Source organism: Apium graveolens, chromosome 1 (genome assembly GCF_009905375.1).
Source record: "Apium graveolens cultivar Ventura chromosome 1, ASM990537v1, whole genome shotgun sequence".
Classification (NCBI taxonomy): Eukaryota; Viridiplantae; Streptophyta; class Magnoliopsida; order Apiales; family Apiaceae; genus Apium; species Apium graveolens.
The window spans coordinates 113,268,361-113,293,133 of NC_133647.1; the positions used below are offsets into that span (position 1 = coordinate 113,268,361).

At 32.8% G+C, this 24,773-nt stretch overlaps 3 protein-coding genes across 12 annotated transcripts; 1 reads left to right on the forward strand and 2 right to left on the reverse strand.

The window, feature by feature from the left end:
* The first annotated feature begins 6,043 nt into the window (after nt 1-6,043).
* Nucleotides 6,044-7,699, forward strand: LOC141666005 (gamma-glutamyl peptidase 5-like). 2 transcript variants are annotated; one of them, XM_074471998.1, is made up of 5 exons: nt 6,055-6,202; nt 6,290-6,402; nt 7,030-7,182; nt 7,318-7,485; nt 7,562-7,699. In XM_074471998.1, the coding sequence occupies exons 1-5, from the start codon at nt 6,094-6,096 to the stop codon at nt 7,661-7,663; spliced, it is 645 nt and encodes a 214-aa protein (XP_074328099.1). In that variant the 5' UTR covers nt 6,055-6,093; the 3' UTR covers nt 7,664-7,699. The 2 variants fall into 2 exon arrangements, with proteins under 2 accessions (XP_074328094.1, XP_074328099.1); XM_074471993.1 differs by having other exon boundaries at nt 6,044-6,402.
* On the reverse strand, nt 6,902-14,414 carry LOC141665982 (factor of DNA methylation 1-like). Of its 9 annotated transcripts, XR_012552162.1 has the most exons (12): nt 14,121-14,414; nt 11,818-12,718; nt 11,243-11,424; nt 10,824-10,913; nt 10,414-10,701; nt 9,891-10,112; nt 9,537-9,771; nt 8,957-9,230; nt 8,171-8,413; nt 7,925-7,997; nt 7,304-7,657; nt 6,902-7,220 (listed from the first exon to the last, which is right to left on the reverse strand). XR_012552162.1 is itself a non-coding variant. In XM_074471987.1 (8 exons), the coding sequence occupies exons 2-7, from the start codon at nt 12,716-12,718 to the stop codon at nt 9,544-9,546; spliced, it is 1,911 nt and encodes a 636-aa protein (XP_074328088.1). In that variant the 5' UTR covers nt 14,121-14,414; the 3' UTR covers nt 8,662-9,230; nt 9,537-9,543. The 9 variants fall into 9 exon arrangements, 1 of the variants encoding a protein (XP_074328088.1); XR_012552157.1 differs by having other exon boundaries at nt 7,304-7,997; XR_012552160.1 differs by having other exon boundaries at nt 7,925-8,413.
* A 5,825-nt stretch (nt 14,415-20,239) lies between these two features.
* LOC141701779 (protein FAR1-RELATED SEQUENCE 5-like) lies at nt 20,240-20,809 on the reverse strand. Its single transcript, XM_074505441.1, has one exon. The coding sequence runs from the start codon at nt 20,807-20,809 to the stop codon at nt 20,240-20,242; it is 570 nt and encodes a 189-aa protein (XP_074361542.1).
* Between the last annotated feature and the right edge of the window lie 3,964 nt (nt 20,810-24,773).

Genomic DNA, 24,773 nt, shown 5'->3' on the forward strand with positions numbered 1-24,773 from the left:
TCCGCAATGTCTAATTTTAATTTTAGTTGTAATTGTAGTAGAAACAAATCGATGTTTGATCCGAAATTTAATCAAAACCTAATATACTCGGACTAGTGCTGCGCCCACGTACTTCTAGGAACTTTCCTGGGAGGTAAGCCGCAGGAATTGAGGTAGGAGTCTTGTAGGCCAGCAAGTGCACTCTTCCTTCCTAATTTCCGCATAGGTTCCCAGAATGATGTAGAGTAACAGTGTCGATTCAAAATTTTGACATTTAAATTTTAAGCAACATACAACATTCTAAAATTCAAGTCTGCATACGAATCTAATGTGCTGAAAGTGAATTAATAATTCGAGTCAACTTGACATTTCAGACATTCGATTTGTCTATATACATTTTTAAATAAATGAATGAGTCAATCCAAATTAATTCAAGTGAAGATAATAATAGTTCAAACTTAAAGTATCATACGTATACATGAATAAGCCCGTCAAGTATACAATATCCCGTTCATGTGCGTTTCCTGAGTCTAGTACTAGATGCAAATAACCACCCTAAGTTATTTTAATGTTAAATTAGTACTTACGATGCACCGTCACAATCAAATAATTGGTCGTGTTTGGAACTATTAATTTTATTTTAAATTCGGAATTTCAATTTCTGAATTTAAAATTCAAAATTTCAATCCTTAATTTTTTGTTTGGAAATTAAAGAAATTGAATCAAAATTTAGTTTTCAGGACTTTTCTAAAACTTGATATATATATATATATATTTAATTTTTTTTGTCAGAAAATTGAAATAAGTTTTCATTCGGAAAAAGTTTTGAAAAATTTTACCGATAAACAATTGTATCTGAAAAAAGTAAGGAAAGCTTTTCTGGAAAATATTTCTCGGAAAAAAAGTTCTCAACATAAATAATTCCCGAGAAATGTTATCGAGCACAAAAATTCCCGAGAAATTTAAGAAAATTTTATCTAGAATTTTCGGCAAAAAATTTCAAGAAAAAGGTTTATAGGAGAAAATTTCCCACGAAATTATCTCGGGAAAAAATTATTGGTAAAAATCTCGAGAAAAATTTCTCAAGAAAAAAATTCCAATAAAAATTTCTTGGGAAAAAATTACAGAGAAAAAATTCTCGGGAAAAATTTTGTGAAAAAAATTCCCGAGCAATGTTTCATAGGGAAAAATTCCGGAGAACTTTTTCTCAGGAAAATTTTCTGAGAAAAGTTTTATGGGGAAAAAAGATCCCGAGAAAAAGTTTTCGGGAAAAATTCCATATAAAAATTATTGAGAAATGAGAAAAGATTTTCGAAAAATAATTCTCGTAAAAAATTTCCTCAGAAAAGTTCCCGGGAATAAAAATTCGAGAAAAAATTCCCGAAAATTGTTTCTGTAAAAAAAATTTATGAGAAAAGGTTCTCGGGAAAAAATTTCCCCGAAAATTTTTTTCGGAAAAATTCTCCTCCCGAGAAAGAATTCTTGGGAAAAAATTTCTCGAGAAAAAAACTCTTAGTAAAATGTTTCCGAAAAAAATTTCCACTATAAAGTTCTTGGAAATATATTTTCGAAAATAAAGTTCCTAAGAAAAAAATTTCCTTAAAGGTAAAATTTTCCGAGAAAAAATTATTAGAAAAAAAATTCCCGAAATATTTTCTCCGAGTAAATTTTTCCGCTATAAAGTTCTTGGTTTCCCGAGAACAATTTTTTAGGAAAAAAAATTATGAAATAGAATTCTCAGAAATTTATCTGAAAAAAATCGTAAAAGAAATTTTAGGAAAATTTGCATTTGAAATGACATTTATTTTACTAGTATTTCAAATTCTAATTTTTATTTTTTAAAATTGTCTTGGATTTGAACAAATTCAAAATTCAAATTCGGGTACTTGTCAAACAAGTGATTTGGTCAAATTCAGGATTTGAAATGAAATTTTTTTATTCAAACGTGGCATTATATTTATCTAATATTTTATTCAACTCATTCATTTTAATTTAAAATATTTAATGATATAACAAGAATGATTATAATCATTTTTGATCTTTAATGTATGATCAAGTATCAATTATATGCTTTTAAATTTTATAATTATAATTTTAATCATATATTATAATTATAACACCAAATATAGTTGTATATAAACCTGGTAAAATGGGTCTGGATCCGAAAAACCGAACCGAAATTCTTGAAATTGAGATCCGAATCATACAATCCGATAATTATCCGAAAACCGATTTAAACCGATCCGAAAAATATCCTCACCGAAAATTTAACCGAAAATGATTCGAAATATAAGATCCGATTATTTAAAATGATCTTAGTTATTTAAAATCTTAAAGTACAATATAATAAATATAGGAAAAAATGATAGGGAAATTGCTATACAGACGTGTGTTTTAATCTTATTTCTGATTATACGGTCTCCTAATTTTATTCTCATTTTTACTATCCTCGGCTTTGGAATTGCAAGAATACGTTCAACTTTTTTTTTTTTTTACTCTCTTCATCACTCTCTCTTCACCCTCTTTCTCTCCTTCTCTTATATATGTCTATACACGCTTACGCAAACAATCCAGACACACACGTACACAGTCGTGATTAAATATTGGAGATGATGATGTCAATTTCATGGAGCCCTCTTTCTCTCTTCATCCCTCTTTATCTTCTTTTTTTTATTATGCTGATTTGGATTGAATCAATTTGGGTTGTTCAGGATGTTTTGATTATACGTATAAATTGTTCGATAAAATGTCATATCAAAAGAAAAAGTTGAATCTGTTTATTTTGATTGTTTAATTAGGTCCCGCAGGGGAATTTCTATGTCTAACTTTGATGTTGAATCTCCGAACCATTATGTTTGAATCTCCAACTACTTATAGATTTTGATACTGAATTTCGATTAGTTATGGTTGCTTATAAAATTACATTATATTGATCACAATATGCTAACAAAACAGTAGCAAAAATCAACAAGTGCAACAGAATCAACTCCAAAATCAACTTTTGAAAAAAATAAAGCTCAAGTTGCATTTGAGGTTGCAATGGTTGCATATCGGAAAAATTATTTTTGAAAATTTTGAAATTGAGTTGCATTTGAAGTTGCAAGAGTTGCAGATAGTATTTTTAAAAATAAAAACTAAAAAAACGTATTTTTGTAAATTACTTTCATGCCCTGTAGTATTTTTGAAATTATTTTCTAAAACAGTTATACTTTTAAAAAAAACCTCAAAATGCTATTCTAACACTATCCTAGTGATTTCTTAAATCACTAAGATTTATTAAGATTTTCTTCCAATTTTTTATCTTTAGCTAATTTCTCTGTTCTTCTAACTTTTATTTAATAATATATATTTGAAAGAAACACTTTATTTTTTTTGTCTTTCTTCACCTTTTATAATAATAATATTTTTTAATGATAAAATATTATATAAACAATGAATATAAGGAATGTTGTTGAAGGTGAAAATATATTAATATCTTTAAATTACTAATATCTAATATTTTATATTAAATTTAAAAAATAAACTAAAAAATAGTTGAAGATGCTTATTTTACTAATTACTCCGATTTGTAGTTTAGAGCATCGATTAGGTAAACTTGTTAGTTAAAATATAATTAGCTAAAATTTTGTTGATTATACTCCAGTGATGTTAGTTATATTCATTAGCTATATTCAGAATATTATTTTATTTTTAATATTAAATATACAATTGAAAATAAAACAATTATTTAAATTAAAAATATTTAATGACAATATTTTTATTTTTTTTTATATTTATGTAAATATTTTAAAGTAAATATTATAATATTATAAAATTATTACAATTATAAGTATAATAAAATTAATATATAGGAACATTACTTACAAATATATAGAAATTATAAGTGAAACATAGTTTATTATAATATAATATTTGAATTTTTAGAATAAGTATTAAAGTTATTACATATATTAAATATAAAATAAGAGTTTTAAAACATATATTTTAAATAATATAAATATATGTATGTATCAATGAGTTTATAATGAGTTTATGTTTAAATTAGGTAGAGAGATGTTCTGGCTAAGGATCAACAAAAGAGGGGAATGAAGATTGGAGGGGTACTTTTTTTAGGTAATAGATATATATGATACTACCACATAGACTTTTTATTTTTAGCTAAGAGGTGTATCCCAAAGGATGCCTAGGCAGTGCGGTCCTTTGTTCAATTTTAAATTCAAGAAGTATTATTATATTTTTCATGTTGTTTATGTTATAAAAATTTTGTACAACAAAGTAAAGGATTCTACTCCATTCGTCTCAAATTAATTTTAATATAAATATATTTTTAAAATTATTTTTTAAATTAATGAGTTAATTTAGATAAAAATGATGTTCCACTATTTGCGATATAACACATCTATAAGAATAATAATTTTTGGTCCGACAAACTTATTTAAAAAAGTATAATTATAAATAAAGTTACAATAATGATTAACTATAACTTATTTAATTCTAAAAACATATTAAATAAAAATATGTATTGATGAACAGCTAAAGAATAAAAAATAAATAAGGTTAAATATTAAAATATAAATAGTAATATAATAAATATTAAAAAACAACCCTGTGTCAGCAGGGTAGCTCCTTTTGTAATGTATAATATAAGTTACAATAATTTTAGTGGAAGGATATTTCCCGTCGGAGATCGTCTACGAGGATTGACAAATGAAATTATACTAAAGGAATTTTTTTAGTTTTTTACCAAGTCAATGTTACTCTTAATTGTTAACTAAGATTCTAATTTAAGTAAAATTATAGTTTGAGTCGGGTTGGCTGGAATTGACTTTGAATTTTTCTTTACAAGTTTGCATTCCCTTGTATTTTTAAATAAACCCAAAATTTATGTAAAACTAGTTGTTTTTGATCATTTTTACGGTAATGTATTACTTATCTCTAACATTTTTTTTTAATTAATTATTGTGCACTCGGGATTGCAATGATAACGCATGGTTACATAAAATCGCACACTGCACAATCATCTATCTAATAATATATGCAATTGTGGACAACTAGACTACAAATATACGGGTTGCATAACTAAAATGGTCAAAACTTCACCTTCAGCTTCTGTATTCGACCATTCCTAGTCTCGACAATTTTTTAAATCGGATATTTATTTATAATATTATAAATCATATTTATAAGAAAAGGACTATATGAACAATTTTTTATGATAACTAGAATATAATTGATTATAATAAATATCTGCCAACATATATTTGCATAATTAAATTGGAAAATTCATTATATATCCCAAATTGATTCCGAACAAATATCTCAAATACTAACATAAATTATTGGTAATTTATATAATAATAAAAAGGGGAGCCCGCCTACAAAAATAAACGTATAAATTAAAACATATCAAATATTTTGTTATGTATTGTGAAATTTCTAAAAGAACCAATTCAAACTACTTAACAATTCTGTTATCAATAGCTAACTTTCTTTATTATAGTTGTGAATAATGTGACGATCGATAAATAATATAATTAAACTAAACTTAATATTTTTAGTATATTTAGACCGATTTGAGCGGGTAATATATACGTAATAATATTTTTTTTGCGCATTATTTTAAAATTAAACAAAGTTTCCGTGTTGAAAACATTGAAAAAAATGATAAAATAACCAATTTTTTGAAAAAATAACAAAAATAACTATTTCAGAAAAGTGGTCAATTTTAACCGATTAATATTCGACTAACAATTCCCAATTTATATAAGATATAGTTTGGTATTTGGTATTTCGTATAAATACTCTAATATAGTTGGTATCCATTAAAATTGGTCAACTTTTCATTAAATTGATCATTTTTGTTATTTTTATAGGAAAATATCCTAAATTTGTCCTTCACAAATTCAAATGATTTGAAATGATTTTTAAAATCGTAAACATCCCTGGCCAAAGAAATTTGATAATGGATATTTGAGTAATTTCAATAGAAACATCCTCATGTTCAACGTTTCCATTAGCTTATAAATATGTATGTATCAACCCCATGTCTAGCAGTAGTCATAAGTGCGCACAATACAATTCTTGTCATCTTTACTTATAGACTTATTTTATATAATGGATGGGAAGAGATTTGGTATACTTTTATGTGCAAATGACTCTGACTATGTCAAGAAGAAGTATGGAGGGTATTATGGTGTTTTTGTGCAAATGCTGGCCGAGGAAGGTGAAATATGGGATGTTTACAGAGTTGCTGATGGTGAATTACCTTCCGACAATGTGATCGGACTTTACGATGGCTTTGTTATTACAGGAAGTTGTTGTGATGCTTATGGTAATGATGTTTGGATCTGCAACCTGTTGAACCTGCTCCTTAAACTTGTAGCCATGAAAAAACAACTTCTTGGTATTTGCTTTGGTCACCAGGTACTCCTATGTTGTTTACATTGTAAAATGTACTTTTAACAAATACAAGAAAAACTCGGTTATATATTGCAATGTTAATAGAACATAATATTGCCACAAAATTTATGTATTACATGTTAAGTTGTCAAATATAGTAAAATATATTCCAATTTTGTGTTGCTAAGTTGATACTGTACACACATTTAAGTGTATTCATTATTAACTTGTTCTTGTTCAGTTGCATGAGTACTAATCACCTGGGTCTATCAATAAGGGTCCGAATACACGGAAATATATCATAAATAAACACATAATTTTCACACTCATGGGACCAGTTGATATAACTTTGTAGTATATGATAGCGTGGAGCAGTTGCATTCACAAATCATTAATGTATGCATATAATTTCATTATATAAAAATGCCACGTTTTTATTGTCGCAAAATTATCATCCTATCTACACACGTCCCTCAAATCTACGATTGTTTCTTGTGATCGATTTGCAAGAACTTACAAGTCATACAAATGATAAGTTAATCTATTATATGGACCATAACATACAAATTTGAAATAAGCACAATCTTGATTGATTTCATTTTCACGAAAGGACAATTATTAAGGGATATGTTTTGTAATTGTACCTAACAGATATTGGGGCGGGCACTAGGAGGAAAGATAGGAAGAGCAAGCACAGGGTGGGACATTGGTGTTACTAAGATTCATCTCTCTCCATCTTCCCAGCTGTTCTCTTCCTTGAAGATGCCTGCTTTCTTATCCGTGATCGAATGCCATCGCGATGAGGTGTGTTCGTATTACCCTGATTTTCACCTTTTTTAGAACTACATGGTTGTCAGTCACGGGCCTTACGAACATACTTGGTATATTTAGCTTTCGAATGAACAATTATCACTGCTCTAATTACCTGGTATAAGTCAGGTATGGGAACTCCCGCCCAACGCTGAGGTCGTGGCATGGTCAGAAAAGACAGGGGTGGAGATGTTCAAGTATAGTGATCACATTCTGGGCATCCAAGGTCACCCTGAGTATAGTAGGGACATACTACTACATCTCGTTGATCGTCTCCAACGATGCGACTGTATCCTGGTAATTTGCTGTTTTGGCCTCAAACCTCGATGATGTTTTGAATGCAAAACTTGTATTTTGATTTGTAAATTTGCAGGAGTCTTACGCTGACAAGGTCAAGTCCGGACTGGCTGCAGCTGAACCTGATAGAGATGCATGGAAGAAGCTGTGCACAACCTTTCTCAAAAGAAAACTGTAATAATTTGCATTAAAGACAAACTGGAATTAAAATAAGATAAAGCTTTACCACATGACTGTTCGCTCATAAAATTCTCAGTAGTATGTATCTAATGACCAATAAACCAATATTATTATTACTAAAGTTCGGTGCTCAATGAAAATGCCATAAAATTTAAGTTATTATTTCATAAATTTTCATCAGAAATGATATGGAACAATATGGGCCAGCTAAGAAACAAGATATATTCAAAGCTAGAAAAGTGCCACAGCTATATATTACTTTCTAGTTCCTAGCATTACTGGAAAATTTTCCTCTACGGGTGATTGCCCCGGATTTGCATACACTCTTCATCCTGCAATTTTCATAAGAACCCAAAAATTGGCAACAAACAGTATGTTTAGTAGCTGCTCTCTAATTGGTTCTTATATATTTATTAATAATTTAATGAAATTAATTCACATCTACCAAACTAAATGTCATGTAAACCAAATTAATATTAATAGGCATATGATGATCTAACTGAACCTTGTTGATGCAAAATATCCAAAAGAGAAACAGTACTATCTCTTGCAGGAGGAACATACAAACCAACTGTTGAAAGCTTAAAAGATACCATCCCCCATCCACTAATTGGTCCATCACTCAAAAAGAAAATAAAACTAAGAATCGCATCATTAGACATCTGCGTGCATGAAACTCTCAAACTTCAATCTCAACTTCCATAGGTTTAAAATACTAGCAGAAAACTCAATGTATCATTCCATCAACCTGTCAAGACATTATTTTAACAAATATTCAGTAAAACATTTTTAATATGACCGAGAGAAACAAAATTTAAGTAGATAACAATAAGGCCCTTCAAGTCTCTACTACATTATGAAGGAAATGTAGATGGCACAACCTTACATCGGACCTACTTCAGGAATCACAATACTAATACAATGATACATTACAGTTACAGTTATGTCATTCAAGTGTCTATATAATAGTATATACACCAGTTAACCATCTTCAAGTATCAGCAACTTGCATGTATTTTATTAATAAACTCTGCTTTTCTGACATCATACACAATGGCGAGCCAATCCTGCCCTGAATAAAGTCAAAAAGACTAAGCCTATTTATAATCTCTACCCGAAGGAAAACACGGTATAGTATCAATTCACAGAAATCTTCTAATATCCTCTTCGACAACAAGAATATCTAGAGTAAGACTTATGCCATAATCTCAGTAGTCTGAGTATAATCTACCAAACTAAATGTCATGTAAACCAAATTTATATTAATAGGCATATGATGATCCAACTGAACCTTGTTGATGCAAAATATCCAAAAGAGAAACAGTACTATCTCTTGCAGGAGGAACATTTCCTACTACAACTGTTGGCATAATATATCGCTTGTTTTCCAAAAGCTTGAAAGACGATCCAGTGATCCAGTGATCCACCATCCCCTAATAGGTCCATTACCCAAAAAGTAAATTAAACTAAGAATAGCATCATTAGACATCTGCGTGCATGAAACTCTCAAACTTCGGTCTCAACTTTTTTAAAATAGCAGCAAACTCATGTATCATTCCTTCAACCTGTAAAGACATTATTTTAACAAATATTCAGTCAAACATGTATTAAAATCAATATGATATGTTTAAAGATTTTATAGAGAAACAAAAGATAAGTAGATAACAATAAGGCCCTTCAAGTCTTCTCTACTATATAAAGAGGGAAATGTAGATGGCACAGCCTTACGTAGGAACTACTTCTGGAATCAGAACCAAACCAACCCAACTGTAAGCTGTAATTGAAATTAACAATTCACAGTTTGCTAAGCTGGAAATTTGTAAAAAAATTTGCACACAGACATATACTTGAAGAAGATACTGATTTAATACCTCATGCTCATCTCTTGCGCCTTGGTGTCTTCAGTTGCTTCATGATGTAGCTAACAACTTCCTTCACTGTGGCTTTCCTGTTTTCTTTTGTATTCCACAGTTCAGAGACCACATAACGACCACTCGGGTTGTATTCATTCATCTCTAGCAAGGCTTTACACACTGATTCATATATTTCATTTCCCCATTCCTTTTTTAGACCTTCTAGCATTTCATCATTTGGATTAATGATTTCCTGCCATATGGATAATTTTCACATAAGATATCATTTATACATACAAGCCATGAGCCATGGATGACAACAACTATTCATATCATAGAAGTGTTTATAATATCATTTAGTCAGTGCAGTACCTGAGGTTGCGAATTTCCTTCAACAGAAACAATTTTAAATGGATGCCATTCTGGGTTCTTCATATTCTCTTGCCATAGGGTGCAGAGCTCCAATGCCTTGATATCAGCTTCATCAAGGGAAAACCTTCCTTTCATTGTTTGCTGAAAGACTTTCATGTCAATTTCTCCCATTCTTTTTACACTTATATTTGTGCGGGGGCCGCTCAAGATCTCTTCCAGTCCCTTTTATAATTCAAGACATGCGTCATCAACCAGGAAACCATCATGTCCATTGTTAAGAGGTATATAGGCAATACTAATACAATGATGCATAACAATTATTATGTCTGTCAAGTGTCTATATACTAGTATATTCACCAGTTCATCATCACAAACATCTTAAAATAACCTCTTCGACAACAAAAATATCTAGAGTATGCCTTTATCTCAGTAGTCTGTATAGTCAGTTAATTAAGCTTATTCTTTTAACTCCACTTCCAGATATTGCAGTACCAAAAAGTACACACAAAGAAAGAATGTTTACCTTAATTAATTTCTTACGAGCTTCTTGAAGCTCATCGTTGCTCTGACGCTCTTTAGTAAGAAGAGTCTGATTCAAACTTTCCACGTCATTCCTTTGATCCTCTTTCTCTTCCAATTCTTCTTCCAAGTCTTTCATCTTGCTTTGCAGAGCTTCATCATCTTCATTTCCTAGATGCTTCATCACTTGTAACTTCCCTTTTAATTCTTGAATTTCCATCTCCAGTTTCTGTTTTTCATCTAGCTCCCTCTCTAGTCTCAGTATGTCTTTCAAGGCCTCCTCCTTCTCTCTCTAAAAATACCAATAACAAGTCAAAAAGTAGACCAGAAGGGTTTAAAAGAGAATAAACACTATAATTAGGCAAGTAAAAAAAACCATTTTTTGTTGGATTGTTCATATAAGGTGGTACAGACCTGTTGCTCCTCCACCAACCTTAAGACATTTTCATCAGCCTTTTTCTGCTCCATTGAAGCTAGTTGAAGCGAGCAGTTCCACACATCATTCTGATAAAAAGATTAGATGAACTACCAGTTAACCTAATACACAATAAAACACTTTCCAAGACCTACTTAAAACTTAGTGCTGCAGGAAAAAGAAATATGTTTTCACACACACAAGCCGTTTTGGTGAATGATTTATTATAAAATGCATTTTTAGACTATTTGTAAATAATTTAATATGTAGGCAAGCATGCTATAATATAAGCTTAAATAAAAGAAATACAAGAACAATCAAAATTTGGAGCTCTAAAGAAGCAGGCATAACTAAGTTCAAATTATAACTAAAGGAAAATATTATAGTAGTCGGTTTAAAAAAAATAAAATGTTCTAACCTTATTCTTCTCCTCGTCAAGCTTTAGCCTGTCAAGTTCAGTTCGTGTTTCACGCCTGTTCAACTGCCTGCTCCACAAATCAAGTTGCTTTTTCTTCCTTTCCAAATCCGAGCTAAGCAATTCTTGTTCAGCCAAAACTCTTTGAATGTGATCTCTGGACATCTGTTGCATCCTCCTAGTTTCTGAAAAGGCAGAAAGTTTATAATAATGAACTTACCATAACGCACATCATATTTCAGACAAAGAAAGAAAACCAAACAGCGAAGATTAATAGGGTATGGATCATACTGAATATGTTTATACTTCATAATAATCAACACACAAGTCCAGCTTTCAGCACCTAAAAGTGCAGTATACAAAAGAAGCAGCAGCAAAAAGTAGCTATCTAAAGAAACCTAAATATTTCCCATCATGGTAAAACAAGACCTATCGGCACCACCTAAATCACAATAGCTATGACTATATTACACGAATAAGTCATTTATATATTGGCACAACAATAAAAATGCGCATTAATATAATAAATGCATATCAGAGCTAATAAAAAGCAAGAATAAGACAGAAAAAGATTGAACCTTCAATAAAATCTTGGTGCAATCTGTCTTTTTCATCGAGCAACCTGCTAAGGGACATGTTCTTCTCATTATACTTGATCTTCAGATCATCCAAATTCTCATTCTTCTTGTCAAGCTCATATGCTAGGTATTGTATCTTATCTTGTCTGCCCCTATCTTCTTCATTAACAATATCAGATATTGTTTTCAGATCTCCAGTTCTACGAAGATAATCACCAACTACTCCAACTGATTTGAAATCATCGCCACGTGCAAACCACCCGTACATGTGCGGGCCAGAAAGAGCTTTCTTTAATACCCAATCCTTCTTACCGCGATTATCAGATTCAAACAACTTTTCAAATTCCAAACAGTTTCTGTAGCCAGTCCAATTATTATCAAACCTAACAACAGCTTCTCCAGTAAGCTTTCCACCATCCCAAAACAACACAACTTCTTTAGGTTTATACTTGTAAAACTTATCCATCAAGAACTCTTCACTGAAAGTACACCTTCCATGTTCAAAACGTTTCAATATGTTAACAACGATCCCAGTCCAAGGAACGCACAGTAGTTCATTTCGATCAGTCTGCAGAGCTGCAGGTGTAGGTGGCTGAACCTGTAGAACTTGCTCAGTTTCATTTTCTAGATCATTCTCTAGATACTGGGCTAGTGCAAGATGATTGGCCTTCTGTATAGCTCTTCTGTTGGAGGTACCTTTACCCGCTCCAGTGGCATGCTGGAGAAGCTCTTTGTACTTGTAGTCTTGCTTCTTCCTACCAGCACAGAAGGGGCAGCGTAGGTTGCCATTGGGTCCTTTTACTTTCAGTTGTCCGCTCTTCAGTAATCCATAAGGCTTTTCCTTATATTCGAATACCTCAGAGTCACTTATCTCTGACTCTTCAGCAGAGCTAGAATCCATCTACAATTGATATTTAAAGAGTATTTGTTGTTAGCAAATATGCAAATTTCAAAGTTACGAGACAAAATACATAGTAAGGTTATTAATTAATATTCTAAAATGAATAAGATACTGAAATGTAAACAAAAATGAAATAGAACACCAAACGTGACCCCAAAAAATCACAAATTTGAAAGAGTATACATATCGCACATGAGCAAACAATATGTAAACAGTCTTTTGCACACACATACAAAGCGTGAACTGATAATGATGATAATCTACTGTAGACTTATTTTCATACTGCAAAATATGAGTACCAACTAATCAACACATCAAACAGACTATCTGCGAAAAAAACAAGTGACAATATTATTTTGGGTTTTTCAGCTAAACAGGAATACGATGCAAACTAAAAAAATCCAACAGATAAAACTAATAAAATGCACATTTTATGGAACAGTAAACACAATACAAAATAATGCACATACAAAGGATAATCAGTACAACTAATACCTTGAGAAAACACAGCCCACACCTTGACCTTACTAAAATACGTATCTTACACAAACTAAAGTGGCAAACAGAATGTAACTTGATGTTTTGTGGATAAAAACAAAATCAACCATTTAAATGTTCCTCATCAGATAGATCAGTAAATACAAGCCAAAAAAAATAAACCATCAAAATACACTGAAGTATATTGGTTAAACTGAAACTACATAATATAAGAAATCACACACATAATCCATGCCATTCTCCACTAGGTTTTACAGCTAAACATCAAATTAACATTTAGGCTTAGCTTACACGTATAAGTAATGCGTATTTTTAAGACGTATCTTCAAACACCAGAACATGAGTTTGGCCACTCATGAAACTAACTGGACACGGAAGATTTCAGAAAATAAATATATTTTATCCGGATTTGCAGCTAAAAAGGGAAAAAAAATACAAACACCTAAGAAAAATAATCCATAAAGATAATCACAAAAACTCAAACAGTGCATCCAATCATAGCAATTAATTATATACTCTCAACGTATATCCACAAACAACAAAATAACGGTAGCATCACACAACAAACATACTATACACCGATAAAACATATCCTAGTCGAGAAATATCGTTTTTACACAAACTAGTAAGGGTTTTGCGGTCTAAAACACAGAAACACTATTTAATATCTCACAAATTTAACAAATCGAGAAATAAAATCCATAAAACAAACAAATACAATTTATTAAACTAAAAAAAAGTGAAAAATAAAAAACACACCGATTCTTAAAATTATATATGTACGAGCAAATAAAGTATCTAAAATGAAAGTAAATAGTTAAGTACAAAGTTACGTAGAGCGGTCTCGTCGAGATATTAAAATAAACAAGAAACTAGGGTTTTGTAAGTGTAGAAATGCAAGTACCTCAATAGCGGCGGTGATTACCGAAGTAAATCGACGGTGATCGGACGGAGCTCCGACGAAAAGATCACTCTCTTATTTTATTTTTTTCTCTCACTCTCTAAGTGCAAGTAAACGTAAACTGAGGGTTTGTGTAATGATAACTTATGTTGTGTGTGTTTTATGGGGAGAAACGAAGCAGGAGACACGTGGCAGATTTTCTTTAACTTTGATGAATTGAACGGTGGATGATCGGGTAGGGATTAGAAACGTCTGAGAGAAGAAAAATAGATACGGGGGATGTAGTAGACGTTGCGTGCATTTTTTGAAGGAACAGTCGCAGTAGTAGTAGTAGGGATAGTAGGGGTAGCTAAATATAGTAAATACTACCCCCTTTCATGCAAATTTACTGCTTTTTATCCCATGTGATATCGCAGTAATTTTTAGCTTTTTTTCCTTTTCAACTATAATTTTTTAAATATTTTAACATTCTTTAATATTTGTCAAACTGTATCTTAGAAACTTACATGTTTAAAAATGTTGATATTATTGTTACGTATATCTAAATATTTATCGAGATAAGTGTACAAGTGTATATTTGTGAACATAGCTTAATTGATCGAGATAATCAAATAAAATTAATAAAATTGAGAATAAAATGTTAAAAATGACCGTAGAAAGTTTTTCAGGTAAAATAAGCTAAGATTGCTATTTTATCCGTGTCAATTATATTCGATCTGATCCCCGTCCCTTTCACATATAACGAAATAAGATAATAAAATCGAGAAGAAAAGTTAAAAATAACTATATAAATCTTTTGAGATGTCAACTTAACAACTTTCTACTTTAATAATTAGTAAACTTTTTAAAAGTTGTCTTGTTATCCCTTGAATTAAATTCCAATTAAAAAAAGTATTGATAATATATATTTTGACTTTTTGTAATATTTATGTTAAGCGATTAACTACTAATTTACGTCTAATTTATAAGATCAAACACAGTCATGAGTGATTTTGTTGGATTCGTATTTATAAGTATTTTAATACAATGAAATTTTTATATTTAATACTAATACGAAATTAAAAATATTAACAATCAAAAATGTGTATTGATAAACGTGTAAATATTTTTAGGAACGGATGGAGTATTTATATATAGGGTGTCCTTCCACAGCCACATGTGGTTCTAATAACCACCTACCGCATTGTTATATTGCGGGAGTATAGCCGCTTTGCTTCAATGCGGGCTACGCAATGTTACATTGCAGGAGTATAACAGTTTTGACTCAATGCGCCTAAAGCAATGCTTCATTGCTGCAAATAATTTAGTTTTATTTTTATATAATTGTAAAATAATAAATAATAAATATATAAATAATTTTAATTGATGTATAAATTCCTAATATATTTATTATTTGGTTGTTATATTTTTATTTTGTATTTATATATTTCTATTAATAAATTATTTATTTTAACAAACTATTACTTAAAATTCGCGAAATTACATAATAACCCACACTGCCGCAATGACCCATTGCAACCCCCGCAATGAGCCATTGCGGCAGACAAGACCCAGGTTTAACCCATTTCTTCCTGAAATCCCTAATTTCATAATAACAAAAACCTAATTCTCCCACTCTAGGCGATGTCAGGCGATTTCAAAGGATTTCAACCCATTACTCAGGTGATTCAGCTACTCAGGTATGATACACGCATACACACACACGTATACACACACACACACAATTACATACTACCGCAATGGGTCATTGCTGCTTCCGCAATGAGCCCTAGATATAAGTGAATATTGTGTCCGTTTTGGTGTTTATTACTCGATGTTCCATTACTCGATGTTGCCTTGTTGATTACTCGATGATTAGGTCCAGCCTTATTTTTTAATTTTCCCAAAAAATCAGCTGTTTATATATCAATTAAAATCAGCTGTTTTAATAATTCATTATTAAATGTTTGTATCCTGGCAACTGGCATCGCGTTCATGTACATTACTGCCCAGAGTTAAAGTTTGCTCTGATATGCATATTGATCCAAGTGCTCCTCCTTCACCTGAGAAACGTACACGTGAGGTGCGTTTCATTTATGTCATTCCAAAATCCAGTCTACTATATTGAATGTGAATGTGTGTATGATCGTTATCTTATCGTGTTATTGCAGGAGTTTGCTTCTGATTCTCATGATTCACCTACACAGGCAGCCAGTAAATGTCCTCTTCAGGTACTTACTCGAGTAAGTTATTCGAGTAGTCTACTACACCGAATTATATGTAGTTTGATCGAGTTATTGACATCTAATGTAGGATGAGACTGTAGTCCCTAACGCTGTGGCTATCCCTGTACATGTCTCTCATCCTGTTCAGATTGAGGTACTTATTCATATTCGAGCATGTTATTCACGTAGTCTAACTCTTTAGTTTTAAGATGTATATAATATTTGATACTCAATGCATTTGTAGGTTGCTGCTACTGCTCCCCCTGCTTCACAGTCGACCCCCCTATCCGCCCCCCTGTTGTTCAGTCTGATGTTGTTCAGTCTGAGGTACTACTCTTTAGTTTTAGAACTTTACTTTTTTTTACTATTGTGTGTCTTATACATATTCGAGTATGTTATTCGAGTAGTCTAACTCTTTAGTTTTAGAGGTGTATATAATGTTTGATACTCAATGCATTTGTAGGTTGCTGCTACTGCTCCCCCTGTTCCACAGTCAACCCCCTATCCGCCCCCCTGTTGTTCAGTCTGATGTTGTTCAGTCTGAGGTACTACTCTTTAGTTTTAGAACTTTACTTTTTTTTACTATTGTGTGTCTTATACATATTCGAGTTTGTTATTCGAGTAGTCTAACTCTTTAGTTTTAGAGGTGTATATAATGTTTGATACTCAATGCATTTGTAGGTTGCTGCTACTGCTCCCCCTGCTTAACAGTCAACCTCCCTATCTTCCCCCCTGTTGTTCAGTCTGATGTTGTTCAGTCTGAGGTACTGCTCTTTAGTTTTAGAACTTTACTTTTTTTTACCATTGTGTGTCTTAAACATATTCGAGTATGTTATTCGAGCAGTCTAACTCTTTAGTTTTAGAGGTGTATATAATATTTGATACTCAATGCATTTGTAAGTTGCTGCTACTGCTACCCCTGTTACTCCTACTACCGAGCGCACTTTTGAGAGTTCTCCTATTACTCCTGCTACTGAGTTGACTCCACTTGCAGGTGGCATGGTGAAATTCGGTAGTCGTAGTGGTGTTATTCCTGATAGTTTGAGGATGATTCTTGATGTACGTATGTTGAATCATTCCATTTTTTATGTTTGATTCTTGCAGTACGTATTTTGATGCATTTCTAGATGCTTAATTTTTTTTGTCATGAATATGTGTTTGATTTGATGCTCTTGAAATGTATTTGCAGATGGACACTAATGAAGACAAGTTGAAGGATAAACTGAGGCGGGGTGCTCCTGGGCGGCATGCTGATATGACGAGGCCATTGAAAAACAGGAAGATTTTTTTGGCTATACAAGCACTGGTGGGGTAACAAGAATAATTTTATTTGGGGAGATCATAGAGGCACTGCTGAGCTTACTTGGGATTTTGTCCAGACCTTAAAGCCGGAATGTGATTTAGACATCAATGTCGTGGATGCCTATATAGAGTTGTTGAAGGTTAGGGAGTCCATCTCGGGTCTGGAGCCCATGGCTAAGAAGTTCTTCTTTAACTTCAGCTTTTTCGTGCAACTGCTGTTAAAAGATTATTGCAAGAACTTGAAGGTAAAACAAAAAATACTTTTTAGTTCATGCGTTACTAAGTTAATGATAATTGATAACTCTTTGATTTTGTAGTTCATTTGATCTTTTATAATTGTTTTAATGTTGCAGGCCCATCCCGAAGCTGAACTCTCAGATGTGCAGTTGGCCGATCTGCATAGTTTATATGATTCATATGCAGTCCAGCGCATTGGGCCATCATTATTGGATTGTGACTTTACTTTTTACCCTTGCTGCAATGATGCTCACTCGTTTTTGTTCATTCTGGACATTAAACAACAGAAGCTCCTTTTAATTGATCCTTTAGCTGAATGGGGGGATAGTCTTAAGAGTATTTACTCTCGATATATATATGTCATGGTATTCTATGTTCTTCATAATTACTTTACTAGTCAATTTACATACACTTGTCATTGTTGGTTACTAATTATATGAAACCAAACCTTTCTAGGAGTGCATAGTGCCAGCTATGTTGCATTACTTGGATCCTTCCAGATTTGATGGACATAAGTTGAAGGTTCATTTCGTACAGGAACGACCGATGCAGTCCAATACCCATGATTGTGGCGTGTACGTGTGCAAGTACATGGATGCTATACTTAATGGCATATAGTTGAGAGATGCTGTTTGGGAGCCTGTATTGGGTATTTGGACATTCCGGTATAGCATAGCTTGGGAGCTTTCAAAAGGGCTCGCTAGACGGATAAGTGACTATGGGATCCAGCAGAGGAACAGGGGACTATAGTTTATATTTTGGATTTGTTTCGATGTTTTCTTTGTTATTGATTATGATTGTTTTTATTGGATTGATGTTGCGTTTAGATTTGATGTTGATTGGTTGAGTTTAATTTAGATCATGATTGTGGTTGCTTTGATTGGTTGTTGGTTGGTTGATTTAGATTTAGTTGAAACAGGTTGGTAAGTTATAAAAATAAACGGAACCATGTCATTTTTTTTCTTAAACTATGTAAATCACCCGCAATGTTGATGTTAGCAGTATAAAGGTCTGTGACCAGTTTTCTGCAGAAAACTGGCAAGCACTAGTTTGTTTGTCAGTTTCCTGCAGAAAACTGATCACATACCTCAGCATTGAATCATTGCGGGAGATATCATATTTTACATATTTTACAGTTTAGTCCCCCCGCAATGAATCATTGTTGTAGTGACCATACCCAGCAATGAGGCATTGCACTAGGTCATGTTGACTATTTTAAGGTCTAGTTGACTTTGTTTATTAAATCAATTTTTTCAAATTTTACCACTAATACTGCATTTTTTAGTTATTTTAAGAGTTTTGGTGTTGAAAAATATTTAAAAAATATTAATATTACTAAAAACCAAGTTTTGTTAACAAAAAGGGACAGTGAGTTTTGGGTGAAACAGAGCTCCCAGCAATGACTCATTGCTGCAGTAAGTACCTCCAGCAATGTCTCATTGCTAGGTACTTTGTCACTAGTTCGCATTGACTATTTGAATGTCTAGTTGACTTTGTTGATTAAATCACTTTTTTCAGATTTTTACATTAATACTGCATATTTTAATTATTTTAAGAGTTTTGGTGTTGAAAAATATTTTAAAAATATTAATATTACTAAACTCACTTTTGTTAACAAAAAGAGGCAGTGAGTTTTGGGTGGAGTAGAGTACCCCGCAATGAGTCATTGCTGCAGTGTGACCTCTAGCAATGTCTCATTGCTGGGTGCTCTGTCCCTATTTTCTTACAATATTTTAAGTTGGATAATAACAGTTTTGGTGTTGAAAATATTTTAAACAATATTAATAATACTAAACTTGGTTTTGTTAAAAAATAACATTAATATGCAACATTATGTGTAAATTTAAATAACGTTAATATTATGTAACTTAAATAGAAAAGTTAAAAGAACTAATGTACTACTTGTCAACAATTGTTAGGTTAAAACCTAAAAATTTCTTCGATCATGCTCCTCCCTTAGGGGACAGTTTCTTGCATCATGTTCTCCTTCGATCTCCCCACAATAATTGCACTTACGAGGCTTGATCTTGATCTTTGAAGTTGTCGTCTCAATTCCACTTTTAAATCTTTTTGTTATTTTCCTTCCTTTAGTTTTCGACGTTGGAGGATCGAATATTGGATCATGTTGGTAGTCCTCTTGAGTTTTTGCCTCATGGGTTCTTTCTCTACGCTCTTCATCCGCAAAAGCATCTTTCAAGTATCTCTTCTCTCTATCAATCATACCCATTAAGTATTTATACCGTGAAACAGAACAACTATCGGAAGCAGCTAAATCTTGAAAAGATTTGCACAATGCCCCATACCTTAATGGTTGTGACGCACCATCATTACCAATATCGGGAGGAGCATATGGAAGAGGCCCCGCAATTTTGTTGCCGTTCATTGTCCATCTACCCATGATGAGACTTTCCGGTATCTTGATTTTTTGTTTTTTTTGTCAAGATAACGGATTATGTGTTTGCAAATCATCCCGGAATGTTCAAACTTCTTACACGAGCATTCAATTTTTTCGTACATGAAAACCGTCACTCGATATTTTTTTCTGCACTTCTCCGGCAGAGTAGCCTTCTCAACCAAATACAGTTTTGACATATAAGTTCCATTGTTTTTGACATTGTTCACGATGTAACATGTACTTTTCATAAGCTCCTTTTGAAAACGTTTGAACATTTCTTTCGTGTAGATTTCGGATGCATGCATTTCCAAGGATGAGTGCAAAACTAATCTCCTTTCCAATTGTTCGCTGTCATAATCGGCTTTAACCTCCTTCAGATATTGTGTCTCCAAAGCCTTTTGAGAGTTCTTAATGAATTCCTTCAAACCGGTAGATGATTGCACATATTCATCAAAAAAAGAATTTATAGACTCGCTTCTTGAAGTTGTAGTCATGCCGGCGGAAAAATGTTGCTTTGTGTAAGCACCAATCCATTGAGTTCTAATAGCATACATGTCATTTAATCAAGCATGATCCTCAAGATCGTACTTCTCGACTAATTGCTCCCATCTACCTTCAAATTCTATAGGTGTCAACGACTTGTACACACATGCATTAAACTCTGTCTTGAACTCCGGATAATTTGTGTACAAATAAGACAACTTCTCGGGAAACTTACTACTTATATGCCATGTACAATTGTTAGGTCCCAATGTGTTTGTAGAAGGGGGGTTGAATACAAACAGTACCGAATAATCGAATTAAATGCGAAATAAAAAAAGTGAAACAAAATTCAAGTTAAATAAAAATATTATTAAACTTGAAAGGTGTTACAACAACTGTATCGATTACAAGGAATTAATCTCAAATTAATTATCACAAATCTAGAATAAATTCGACATGAACTTTTTCTATTTTTGTAATAAAAAGATTCAAATGCTAAACGCAATTTGAGAATAAGTTCTAGGGATTTTGATCCGCTAGATAGTTACACAAGAACAAGATAATGATTTCTAGTGGTTTGGATTTAACTTTACTAGCTAGAAATTGTGATCTTGATTTTAGCAGAGAAGAGATGATATATTTTTCAGCTTCTGCTTTTCTTTGTTCTTGAACTGTTTTTCGGATGGATATTGACTTCCGTTGCTTCTGTTGTTTTTGTAATCAATCAACCTTTGATTTAATTGGCAAGACAATCCTTTTAGCTCAGCAAGACAATCCATTGAGCTAGCAAGACAATCCATTGAGCTAGCAAGACTTTCGGTGAGACTATTGATTGAACTAGCAAGACAATCAGAATGAACTGGCAAGACAATCCTCCTCCCAGTGTAACTTTCGGTATGACAATTGAAATAACTTGGCATGACAATCGGTATGACAATCCAGATTGTCATGCTAGCTCATTTTCAATTGTCTTGCTGATTTAAACTGATTTTAATCCAAAAACAATTCTGAAAAATCTTAATATTAATTCAGAATTAATTAATCAATTAATTCAATTAATAAATAAATTAATCTTTGCAGATATAATTTATTTTCTTAATTAAATTATATGACTTAATTAATTAATAGAGAATTAATACTATTCTTGAACTGCAACCATTCTTCTGCAAATCTTCTGAAATTCACTGAAAATTATGAATCAATTCCACCACTTCAATGTTGACACTCGATGTACTGTCTGGTTCATGAGTGACTAACTTCCGTGACGTATCTTCATGTCTTGACTTTGATACTTGATTTTCTTCAGATTAAATCCTTGTAATTATTTGATACCCTGACGAGATCTCTGTCACTTGATTAAATCCACAATCTTGATTTATATCACTGAGGCATGATCAATTTCTTGAACTTCTTCCAGTGAATTAATTCCTCAAGTCTGTAGATGAACCTTGTTTCTGAATCCTTTGACAAATGTTACTTGGTGAGATCTCTTTGACGGTAGATCCACTATTTACTTATTACATTCTTATTTGAGTTGAGTTAAATCCTCGAATATACAAATAGGCTATGACATATGCCTTACAATCTCCCCCTATTTGTTTGTTAGACAATAACACACAAATACCTAGAGGATAACTCAACTAACAAATAAGAAAAAGATATAAACAGAAATGCAAAGTAAATAGCAGAAAAGTTTTGGACTAGATTTAACATTTTCCAGATTCCAAATAGATGTTCCTCTAGACTGAACATATCTTCAAGTAGTTTCATCTTCTTTTTGTACAACCACATTTTCTGTTGAGAAGCACATATCTCTCTTGCTTCTCCCCCTATGAGAATCAACTTCCTTAAAGAAGATCACCTTCGTTTACCACATTTCCCGTATAATAGGATCCGCATATAAAAACCAATGGGACTCCCCTTTTAGAAAACAGCTTCTTCCCTTACTAGAAAATCACCTTGTGTTTACCACCTCTCCCGTACAATAGGATCCGTAGTTATAAACAACAATGGTGTGGTGTAATGTACATATGTAGGATCTTTTTCTTCCTCCCTGCTATTTCTCCCCCTTAGTTGAGGAATCCTCCAAACTATTACTTAAGCTTTTATCTCCCCCTTAAAGAAGGAATGTATGCCGTCGTCTGAAGGAGTGCTCATATTTCACTTGGTTGGAAAAGAAATAACAAGTAGTTTCTCTTTCTTCCTCACTGTGAGTGTGTGATTCTGTTTTAGTGTACCTCACATGTGTTTCACTCTTCTCTCCACTCGTGTTTACACTCATTCTCAGAAGTGTATCACTCCTCTCATAGCTCTAACAATCAGCTGTACCTGCAAGGAAAATCACCTTAGCCATCCTTAAGGAGGTCACAGGTGGTGCAATGGGAGTTCGCAAATCCCCATCCTTGTTAAACTCGTCAGATGAATCTGAGTCATAATTTACAAGTTGCTAGTTTCCCTTTTAGGGTTCCAGATTTGAATTCTGGGAAGGTAAACAATGATCCAAAGAATTTAGCATAAAGATCAAGGTTCCCTTCTAATGTCTGTGAAGACATTTCCTTGTGACTCATCAGGTAATATCTGAATCATTGTCAACAAGTTGCCGATCTGCACCTATGTCAGATCCACTATCCGCAGATGCATCCAGGGGATTTAATCCTGGGGAGGTAGACACTGACCACTGACATATGGCTTTTGGATCAGTATCCTCTCCTAACACCTGTAAAGCCAATTGGTCCATTAACGAACCTTGAACAATCGAATCTGACCTTAAAATGGTCGAAACTCTTATTTCCGTCAACTCATCCTTTGTGTGTGTAACCTTTCCTTGTGTATCAAGAATTATTTATATTTGAAGTGGTGACACTACATCGGATGCCTTGGCCGACAGGCAAAATTCAATAGACGCACCCTGTTGAGAGAATGAATCTAGTAACTGTTTTTGTGCCTTTTCAGCCATTACATCTTTTTGAGAAGATGTATGGGGGCTAGCAGTTGTCTCGGTTTAAATATTACTCATCTATGTAGGAGACAGAGCTACTGGGTTGACTACAGAACCTTCCTTATGTGGTGCACTAAGGCACTATCTCCCTCACGCTCATTCATACTTCATTTTAGTGGCAAGAGAGTGTTGGTTGGTTCTGTTTCTCTGTTTGTCTTTACAATCTGGGATAGATGTTGTGGGTTTTCAACCTCATGACTGTCAATGAATGAAAGTCATTGGAGACTGAACCTGTATCACAGAACATATGGTAATAGAGAGAAAGTGATTTACAATAGTGATTTCAAAAGATTTTACATGATATAAGAAATCACTAATGTAGAAAGAAGTTTGAGTTCAATGATAGCATTATCAATATATCATTGCACATATAAAACAATATGATTGTGCCTAGTGATAAGAGAGTTATTAATATGACGACTCTACTAGTTCATATTAAACTGTAACTTCAGTTAGAGTGTCATACCATGTCCTTGACGATTGCTTGAGTAGTACACTAGTTCATACCAACCTGAAGTGAGATTATGAAGAAGAGATTGCATAGTCCAATAGATCTGCAGCTACAAAGTCCATGAACTGTGGTGCACTGACTTCCTCTTTTGACTCACCAACCAGGAGTACACTTGTACACATCTTACTAGAGTCCAATTCCAAGTGTAATGTGCAGCAGGTGCCTGATATGTCGTAATATTCTCAAGTCTCGTCACTGGTGCTATATGTTAGATACTGCTTCCTGATAATAACCTAGCACAATATACAAATTTTCAATGATAACATTCCCAGCTTACAAACAGCCATATCCCTCAGATAAACCTTTGCTGTTATCTCCAAAGGTAACCAGGGGGCCAGCTTTCTCAACCACATTTGATAGCAAGGCTATATCTCCGGTCATATATCTTTGACGATCCACTGTCAAGAATCCACACTACCGGTTTCACCTGTTTACTGCCCTGCACTACAAATAGATTAGACCTTCTTCGGAACCCAAACTTGGTTGGGCCCGACATACTTGTAGAATTGTCCTTTGTCAGGCAAAA